The sequence below is a fragment of the Poeciliopsis prolifica genome, unplaced genomic scaffold, assembly GCF_027474105.1.
Source record: "Poeciliopsis prolifica strain line A6 unplaced genomic scaffold, Auburn_PproV2 SCAFFOLD008, whole genome shotgun sequence".
NCBI lineage: Eukaryota > Metazoa > Chordata > Actinopteri > Cyprinodontiformes > Poeciliidae > Poeciliopsis > Poeciliopsis prolifica.
Genome location: NW_026562383.1, coordinates 8,593,654 through 8,604,131, shown reverse-complemented (window position 1 = coordinate 8,604,131; position 10,478 = coordinate 8,593,654). Strand labels below are relative to the sequence as shown.

Sequence of the window (10,478 nt, the reverse complement as noted above, 5' to 3'; positions counted from 1 at the left end):
GAACCAACAATGCAGACAAGCTCAGTCACCGTAAAAGTGGTCAGTAATTTATGTAAGAGTAACCCTGACCAAGTACATAATGTGCAGCACACCATACTTTTCAGTAATTGTTTTCTTAGATCTTCATTGGCAGTAAAACAATTAACATAAGAAATAAATATGTGGAATTAAACTACATAGAAGTTTCACTTTTAAACTGAATTAAAATTTTAGCTTTTTGGTTTTAACTGGCAAGCAAATTTTGACCGGCTTTGTGGGAAAAAGCTTCGCTCCAACAATATCAGAGAAAGGAAAACCAGGAAGTAGGTTTGGTTACATAGATTTTATTGGACAGAACGGTCACCAGGGCTACAAACAAGAAGAAGCAGACAGTGGCGAAGCAAACACCAGGGGGAGACCTCACCTCGCTGCAAACCCTGCGGACTGATCTTTGATTTGAAAATAGTGTGACAATGATCATCTTAGTGCTTATAAAACATCTGGCGGGGGGGGAAATGAGTCACGATACCCTAATGAGGACGATGGTCTGACCTCAAATGACCTGACACGTCTGAAAGGAACACATGCTAGCAGTATAAAACCAACTTGAACAATGTCATTTGTGGATCGGCTACCAAAACAACAAAGTCGGGAATGACTTCACCCTCATAGGTGAGAAATGCACAGGGGTCCATCCACAAGAACACAAATCTGTCAATTTATTCAGACATTAAACTTTACTGGAGTACATGTCAATGGAAATCATCTGGACTCGTCTTAAGCGCCTTATCAGGTAGAAGTGACATTGAGGACGTTAACAGTAGAGAGTAGATAGAAGAATAACACTGAACAATCTGAGCACTCATTCCAACCTGTCCTCTCCCCCCGAGACTCCAGCATCACACGTCTTTTTCTTTCAGACATCAGATGGTTCACAACTGTACTCATCACTACTAGATATATACGATACAATGGTTCACATTTTGCATATATCTGTGCATTACACCATATTTACTTTTTTTTTTCTCTTTAAACGATGTAAATTCGATCTCCAACACCTAGTTAAGAAGGGATAACGGGGGAGGAGAGAAGGAGCAGAAGTGATTGAGGATGAGGAAGAGAACAAAGACAAAGTCGGGAGAAGAGGGCAGAAGAAATAATTCTTAACGGGGATAGATGAGGGGAGTGTGGGGAAGTGGTTGGTTAGCTGCCTGCGAGGGTGGAAATTCAGCAGCGGGTTTCGTAGATGCCGGAGCGGCCGATGTACCGCACCCATTTGATGACGTCGTGGTCACTGTAGTTGAGTTTGGACTCAAACACCTTCAAGTAGCGCACCTTCAGGCCAGACGGAGCGAAAGGAACCTGCGGGGACAGGAAGAGGGACGTTTGAACAAGCCTGGACGTGTGGGCCACACAGGCTGCTGCAGTGCGAAGGAAACCAGACAGCTGGGGATTTGCTTCAGATACTGAAAACATTTGATCCACCTCATCTGTCTGGTCGGCATTTGTTATTCTATGAGTGTGTTGAGCAGGCTATTTTTTTTTTTACTGCAGCTGTGAAACAAGATCGTATCTTTGAGGAGACGGAGATCCAATCACCTCAAAGTTCATAGAGATAGGAGGCCTGGCCCATTTCTTCTTGTCGTTGGTGGGCAGCAGCTCGATCTCAGCACTGATCTGAGATTCCTTCATTCCAGCCATCCGTTTGATCCTGCAGAACGAAAACACACACACAAAAACATGTGCTTAAAAACATAACCAGGACAAATTTGATGCCATATTCACCCCCAAAAAAATATTGCTTCGTGGAAGAAAACGAGTCGAGGGTGTGCAGGCAAAAGAGGTCAGGTGGTTAATTATTAAGCTGCTGCGACTCACTTCCAAACGATGGCATTCTCACTGGCCTTGTATTTGGCTTTTCCCTTCATGCAAATCACCTGGACACCGCTGGTGTTGAGGGGTGTTGGGATTCGCACCTGAGAAATAAAAAAACACACAAAAAACACTGAAAAAGGAAAGTGAGGCATACGCAGCATTTAAAATTCTAACTTGGATTTTACAACGTAGATGAACCGAAAATAAACTGGTGATGAATTGGAGGATTTCCAGCCTGATCAGGCAGGTGAAACTCACATCTTACACTAGTGCTAATAACACCACTTAGTGCATGGATGTTTGTATTCATGCAAGACTCAATGTTACTCATTTTGAAAAATCAGACAAAACACCAAGGCATCTGAAGCTAGTTGGTTATTGAGAGGGTGAACTTGCATTATGCCATTATCAATACATCATTGATCACAATAATTTTTGGAGAAGTTTATCATCCAGTAACATTTGTTGTGACAGAATCACAAAATCTCACCTCAATCTTTTGAGCCAGCAGTGAGGGTTTGAAGTTCGACTTAATGACCACTTTAACTTCCAGTTTAGTGCGGCCCACCTCCCTGACCAGAGGAATAACTCGGAATGGAAGGATGATGTCTTTAGTGGTGCGATATCTGCAGTGAGACAAAAGGGGAAAAAAAAACAAAAGCCATTATTCCAACAGAATTCCCGACTTGTGACTTTGCCATGTTGTTTTGCATTTAGGAAATCTTGAAAGACAATTTTAAAATTTAACTGACCTCATGAGCTCATACTCTCCGTCTGGAGGGATGAAGCTGATGCTGCGCTCCGAGTCAAACTTACTGAGACGCACACACTGGTGGAAAGTGCAGTCGTCGATGGCTATAGACTGCTTCCCACTGAGAAAAATAATAAAGGTTAGAAAGAGGGTAATGAACAACTTGTGTGCTTTCTTTGTGTCCAGCGGTTGAAGACATAACACATGAGCACATACAGAAAAATAGCTGGTAACCACACACACACATTAAGGTTAATAGTACCATTCTGAAATTATAGTTTGGGCGAAAGCATACAAAAACAACAAGCAGGGAGGTCAGCTACACAGATGCTTAATACAAAAAACAGAGAGAAAGGAAAAGGTTTCAATGGCAATGCAACAGACAACCGAGGACGAGATCTTAATATGGTTGAAGGATCAGATGGAACAGGGGTGAATAATGATGTTGGGGGAGAGGAATTGGTAGCACAGTACCTTCCTCCCCCTAAATCACTGAAGAACAGCACATAGAAAAGAAAGAAAGGGGAAAAAAGACAGGAGAGATCCATGCAAAGGAAAGCAAAAAAGAAAAAACAAAAATCAAAACTGTAAAGCCTGAGATTGTAAACGGCACTGATAACAAGCAAAACTGAAAGCTGCTTTTTCAATCTCAATACAAAACTTCCCTTTTTTTTTTAATAGCTTCCAAAGACAGAACCAGTCAATGAAAACACAGAAGCAAAAAAGTGATTTACATCATGACCAGTAGTAATTTAGTCAGTGTTATGTTAGGTGCTGCATCTCCTACCTCTTTCCTGCGTCATCAGACGCTCCTCCCTTTCCCTGTTTGTCGATGACAATCTTGTCATTCATGCCAAACTTGCACTCGGGCATTCCGCTCAGGTAGCTCTTCATCACGACTCGGCCAGACACGTGCGCGCTCAGGACCTGACCTGAATCACCGTCAGTGGCAGAAACCGGGCCAAGACTTTTATTCCAAGTTCTTTAAGAGGATCTGCTGAAACCTCTCTCTAAATCTAGCGGAAATTAGCTTTATTCTGCTACAGGAACACTGTAGTTATGTTGGACCTACGTTTTACGTTTTAGTACTTAAGAAACCAATCAGGAAAAAACAAAGAAAGAGTCAAAGTCATTAGGGCTGACTAACTAAAAGTTCCTAAAACCATCGCCACTGGTCTCCATCTACAGGGTGAGGACACAAACAGACCTTGAGGTGACATGAGTAGATTGACGCTTTCCAGTACATCCAGGAAAAGCTCGTTGCGGCGATATTTGATGCCCTCACGCCGCCAGCCGATCTGCCCCGTCACCTGGCTGGTGATCTGAGACTGCTCCTCCTTTGTCTGAGAGACAGAGGGGGAAGACATCATAGCAACTCACAAACAGCAACTTCAAATTTCAAAGAGACGAGTATGAAATGCAGCACTATATGGAAAGTGATGTATTTGCTTTAGGAAAAAGAGAAAAATAATCATTTAAAGTAAGCATATTACCTGATGCTGAAGTTTCCAAAAAACCACAGTTGTGAAAATGGCAGGGAAAAAGAAAGAGAAATATTCAAGTAAAAACACAATTCAGTTCACTTGTTTTATTTATCTCTGTCATCTATACTAAATCAAAATGATTGCAACAAGATTGGGTAATACACAAAGTATGTAGACTTGGCACAATCAGATCAATTAAGGTCTAAAACTAAACATTTTCCATTAGATCAGATATTTAAGCTGAAATTAAAGTGTCAGTTCACTTTTCATTTCATTCAAATGGACAGAAATTTTAGCGACCATAAACTGAAATAAATTCCTCTAACTATTTATCTCAGCAGAGTTGAGGCTTTAAAGTTTTAATCAGAGAGTAAACACGTCTTGCTTACTTGTCCCTTGATGCCCTGCTGGGTGATGAAGGTCTTCAGGGCACCGGTCTCTGAGTTCTGGGGGTAGCCGAAGTCCAGGATCTCTGAACAAACAAACATGAAGAGACATCGTTCAGTAAAAGATAAGCGTTGCAACAGAGGGAACCTCAAATGTTCTGTGTTGAAACAAACGAGCGTTGATAATACCATCCAGCAGCTCATAGATGAGCACAAAGTTGTTCTTGATGTTCTCCTCGCTGATCTTGCCGAAGTAGGCCGTCATCACGTCACACATTTTGTAAAGGAACTCGAACACCATGGCGGCGTTGACGTTCTGCTTGGTGACGGCCGCCAGCCATATGTTGGAGCGCTTGACGTGGAAGAAGCTGGTGCGGGCGATGTTGGTCACCGGGGACCGAACCTGCTGCCGGGCGTGAATCACGTTCACGCGGAACGCGTCCACCGCATTGCGCCTGCAACGCAGCGAACGGGAGAAAACCTTTAGGCTACGGTGAAAAAAAATGTTGGAAAAACTGCTTTTCTGCATCCTGTGAAGTCATTTGCAAAACCGTTTTCAATTTTAGAACCATATATTCATTGTTAGATGTGGAATGTATACGTCAACAGCAATTTTCATTGACAAAGCTACCATGGGAAACGCTCCAACATGGTTGATGTGAATCCAAAGAAAACAGACTGCTGCAAGGAGACAGCAAGGAAGTCATGGTTGAGACAGTTTCATGGCCTGGAACACTTCTAGTCAAACTGTAAATCTGTCAACATCTAAGTATATAATTTGAGAGTTTAGTATGTTCAAAATTAGGGAAAGAAATCCTGCATCATTACTGCCTTATGTACAGGCCACAATGTAGCTTGGATTTCTTAGTAAGTATTACTGTGAATAAGTTTTACCAAGCTCAGCATTTTTTTTTACAGAGCCTTGCAGAATTAGTCATACCACTTGAAGCTTCTAATTTTGTGACATTACAAACTTAGATGTATTTTATTAAAATTTAAAGTGACAGACCAACACAAAATGCCTAAACTGTGAGAAGGAAAAGTTTCATGGTTTTCAAAATATCTTCCAAATAAATAAAAAAAATCCATGGTTCCTTTAAATTCATACACTCTAGAGTCAATACTTTGAACCCATATTTCACTAGTTACCACTTGATGTATTGTGGGCTTGATCTTAGCCAGACTGGAAAATTATCAGTTTATCCCTCCCACTCACCCACCGCCTTTATTAGATAAATCAAACTCACTCAGATTGAGTGGAGAGCACTTATGAATATCCTACAAATGTTGGATGTTCATTTGATAAAAGTGTGCTCAGGATGTGATGCAGCCATCAATTTCTACATACAGATCAAACTGCTAAATTTCATGTTTGCCATCTCTTCTACGAGTATTTGTAGGAAACTACATGGCGTGTTTTGGGTCCGTTTCCACAATGACTCTCTTCGCTAGTTATCCATAGAAGGCTGATTTTTAAATACAAAAACCTCCATGACTCATTCCTGTTTTCCACTTTACAACTTTCCTCCTCACATGTCTGCTGTTAGTCAACTAATGTTCTCCAAACTTCTCACGTCATCTCAGAACAGCATTATTTATGCTGAGGAGAAATTACATACAGCTGGACTTGGTTTAATCGGGTGACTTTTGACCTCCGTCAGTTGCACTGGATTTTATTAGGGGCTCTAGGAGTGGATAAATACATTTTATGCCACAGAAATTCTTACAGTGTTTTTTTTTCTTCTTTACTACCTAATTATATGTAACTTCCTGTTGGTCAAGCACGTATAACCTTAATACAATAGAATGAAACTTGCAGATGCCAACATAAAAAAGGGGAATAAAAGCTCGAGCAGTGTGAATATTTCAGCAAGGCACTGCAGCTTACAATATGTAGAAAAATGTCTAAAAAGCCAAGACATTATAAATGAGAAGGCGCCATATAAATTCACATCGTCTCCAAACACAGAATTAAAAAGAAAAAAAATTTTTACCCTCAGATAACAGCTCTAGATTACATTGCTTAGTTAAAATGACAGAAAATTTAATCTTACAAAATATGTAACTAATCTCCTTAATTTCTGAGAGAAGACAGGGCAGAGCAGAAAGAAAGCAGTGCTACATGAACCTTCGTTTCTCATGCTCAGACTACATGCTCAGCTGATCAACAATTACACGCCTCGATTTCAGTTGATTTGGAGCTTTGTTTCTGCAAAAGGTGGTCTAATTTATCACCAATGTATGAAGAGGTGACTCATGCTCACAAGAACCGTTGGGTATTTAACCATTGCATAAATGCTCATGCAGGTCAGGGGTCATGGGGGCGAGGGGTCATTGATCTGTGGCCATGAGAGGGTGGAGTCATGCTTTAAAAGCTGCAGGAACTCTTACCTATTTCTACATGGGGAGGGCCAAGATGAACAGATGGAGGAAAATGGTTAAACAATGGTTAACAGAGGAGAGAGAGTTGAAAAACGAAGAGGACAGACAAAAATGTACAAGACATTTTCGTGGATCATGTAGACAGAGTGAGGAAAAAAAAGGGTATATTGTTCATGATGCCATATTTGGACAAGAATTTCTCCACTCTTTGGTTTATGCTTTAATACACAGGATGATAGTGTGTGTATTACTGAATAGAACACCACTGCCATGTTATTTCTAGCAGACAAGTTGCTATACCATGCCCTTCTGCTCAACATAATATGAATTAGTACTATAGTAGTTTGAGCCATTTAGTGGCATTTTCATGCACAGACCTTTTGCCACAGATGAAGCAAACTAGTTACAAACCTCCATACAGAAGAAATAGCTGGTTTACACATTTATAAATGACACTGTAAGCAACTTGGAGCATTTGATGGCATTTAAGTCACACTCAATACCTCTGCAGTGGATTATTTGTCACTGTACTTTTTAGGGTTCAGCACCACAACTGCTAAGAGCCTAATTTAAAAAAATAATGGTTTTATGGTAAGAGCTACAAATACTTACATTTTTCTACTTTAATAAAGTGAAAAATAAAAGAAGAAATCTACAAAACATATGCTTTTCAGGCAAATGAAGTGTCAAATCTGAAAATATTTCCCCCTAAAAAAAATTTTAGGGGAAAAAAAAAAAAAAAATCAAAACCAAAAACAGAAAATAAAAACAGAAAATAGAGAGAACTGTGTTTAGAAGATCTGAATAATACCTAAGAAATGAAATGCCCACAGAGTTGCATGCTGATGGAGAATGAAATTATTTGACAGGTATTATTAAATGGACAATTTTAAGTTTTCCCCAAGTCAAGTTAGCTTGGAATTTAGTTTTCCACACAACAGTGCATAATCTTGTAATATAAGGGTGTGTGGTTTGACAAACATGAGTGAACCAAATCCTTACATCAAACAATTGAAAATGAAAACAAATGGGGACCATGTGGTCCTTCCCCATTTATATTTATTTTGCATAACGTAAATCGTTCATCTATAAGAACAGGTTTAAGAGAATCCTTGTAAATTAAATTTTTTAGTTAAACCTCGTCATTTGGAATTGCGTCGTTTTAAATGTACTCCCGGCTTAGCTTTGTTTCTTCTGCTTCCTGACGACACAACAAACATTAATTTACACAGGTTCAGCGACATAATCCTCTGATCTGGGATAAACTCAAGTCACTCCACCCACATATTAGGTTCTCACTGAAATTTCCCAGAAATCTAGACGCCTTCCCGCAGGTTTGCTGCTGTGAAACGTACCCTATATCATCTCGGTAAACGCGGGAGATGAGGACCTCCCCCTTGTGGTTGTAGATGAACAATCCTCCAATCATTGTGGCTGCTTCTCACTCCCAGCGTGCCATTGTGAAACCAAACACCTCCTGAGAAGAGACAGACATTAGGGAAGGAAACTGGCTAAGGGGAAAAAAAAAAAAAAAAAAAGGGGGAGGATGATAGAGAAGTGAAAGCAGTGAAAAGTGTGAGAGCGACCAACAGTACAGAGAAGCATTTGTCCATCCGCTTTTTCAGTCTTCCTCTCCCTCAAAAGTACACATCATCCCATTGACAGCCGAATGCATCCTGCAGCTGCACTACTCTATCAGCGACTTTGTTTAAATGCCCATTTGCATACACTTGATTCCAATTTTTGCCATCAAGAGTACTACACGAAGGAAATTCCATGGTTTCCCAAGGAAGATTAACAGATTAACAGCCACCAGTTTGCAGGTAGCTGGCTTTAAATCTCTTTCTGCAAAATGCTCCCTAATCTCATGACACCAAAACTAAAATCAAATATACGATTCATAACCCCAAGACATTTTCCATTCATAGCCTGTGCGGATGTTGTACAACTGATTTGTTTCACTTGGACCTCCAGACACAGCAATCTGTCCCACTTAAAAAAAATAAAATAAAATTCCTGGCAAAGCGTTGAAGGACACCCTTGAACATTTCTAATCAGAGACTTGACTTTGAAAACAAGACGTTATTTAAAAACGCCATGGAGATGACAAACATCAGATTTCTGATAGAGCGAATAATCATCCCCAAACCAAAAGGGTTTTATCGACGCTATCTCGCCGAAGTCAAGATGTCTGCTCATTCGGGCCATTCCGTAACGTTGGTGATTTTATTAATTCTTATTCGCTTCTCTTAATTAAGTACAATCCCGGCGTCAAACAATTTATGACATTGACGTCTTTTTAATACGAGTCAACATCAACGAAGGCCTGACCTTCAGTGAGATTCAAGTGATGGAGAACGAACCGAGAGGTAGCAGGCTAATTCAGCTAGCGATAGCAGGCTAGCTGTCGACACCGCCAAGCCAATCGGATTTTTAACGGGCTTCCGGCGAGAGGAACGGAGAAAATGATACGACAGGTTGTCGTAAATCATTAAAAGTTATTTAGACGCTTGTTACTCGTGTTATTGCAGAATTGACAACATAGATAATTCATAAATTAGCCGCATAACTGGTTATCTGCACATTTTTTCTATTAAATGAAAGAAATTGCCTCCTTTCCGTTATCACAGAGCTAACCGCTACTAGTAGCTGGACGTTAGCTGCTAACGTTGCTAATATTAGCATTGCTAAATTAAAACAACCGCCGGTTATTCCGGCGATAATTAGGCCAAGTTACTTATTTTCACCGAAACCACGTAACATTTGTAAACTTACCCCGATTATCCCACAAAAGCCGCCGCTGCTTTACTCCCAGTTCAGCTTCGAGCGTCCAGCGTATTCCCAGCTCATTCACCCGCAAGCTTCGCTTCGCTTCCTTCCCTGCTGCTCTGGGAGCTGTCAGCTGACCCGCCGTCTTTACGCACTCTCGTTCCGCTGTGACAGGAAAAGGCGCGGCTGGAGCGCTGCATAAACCGCACCCAGGCCAAGTTATGATAAGCAAATGGGCGACTAATTATTTTAGCACTTAGATATTAGCCAATGAGCTTATTGTTATGCAGAACGGCAAAGCGTCCTGTCCTTACAAAAGGACATAACTTGTTAAATATTAATGAGTTGCAATTCCTCAGGCAAACCAGAGGGGGGCCTACGGTCTGTTAACATTCAGTAGAGAACAAGAACTGTCCCTTTCATGCTAAGGTTTTAAATATTCGGATATCCCCGCACTAAACAGGTGGTAGTACATTTTTCCAGGGTTCCTACTGCTTTATTTATATTTTCCCAGAGTTTTCGATTTCTCGCTTGGCATTTTTAATGTGTGAATACAAAACGTTCCCATCAGTTTTATGATTCATGACGATTTCTACACTGAAACTAGAGAAACGACTTATTAGAAGGGATATAATAAATGCTGGAGAGGCTGGACGAACAGAATAGAAATGGATAGAGGGGGACATATTAAAAATAACTGGGTGGTTAGACAATTCATAAAAAGATGGATTCACATATGGGTAAATGACCAAAATATTGAAAGTAATGAAAAATGGGGGGGGGGGTGTTTTATGGCTTGCACAGAAACAGATGAGTAAAACAGATGAATGGATGAATGACGGGAAAGAAACG

General features: G+C 40.5%; 1 protein-coding gene across 1 annotated transcript; it reads right to left on the bottom strand.

Annotated features, from left to right (window-relative positions):
• Positions 1 to 303: 303 nt before the first annotated feature.
• On the bottom strand, positions 304 to 9,938 carry LOC129361785 (AP-2 complex subunit mu-A-like). Its single transcript, XM_055032874.1, has 13 exons — positions 9,633 to 9,938; positions 8,213 to 8,334; positions 4,665 to 4,930; positions 4,479 to 4,561; positions 4,099 to 4,104; positions 3,813 to 3,948; positions 3,393 to 3,537; positions 3,080 to 3,097; positions 2,607 to 2,726; positions 2,345 to 2,480; positions 1,858 to 1,955; positions 1,579 to 1,690; positions 304 to 1,341 (listed from the first exon to the last, which is right to left on the bottom strand). Exons 2-13 carry the CDS (start codon positions 8,284 to 8,286, stop codon positions 1,207 to 1,209), a joined length of 1,329 nt encoding a protein of 442 aa, XP_054888849.1. The 5' UTR covers positions 8,287 to 8,334; positions 9,633 to 9,938; the 3' UTR covers positions 304 to 1,206.
• Between the last annotated feature and the right edge of the window lie 540 nt (positions 9,939 to 10,478).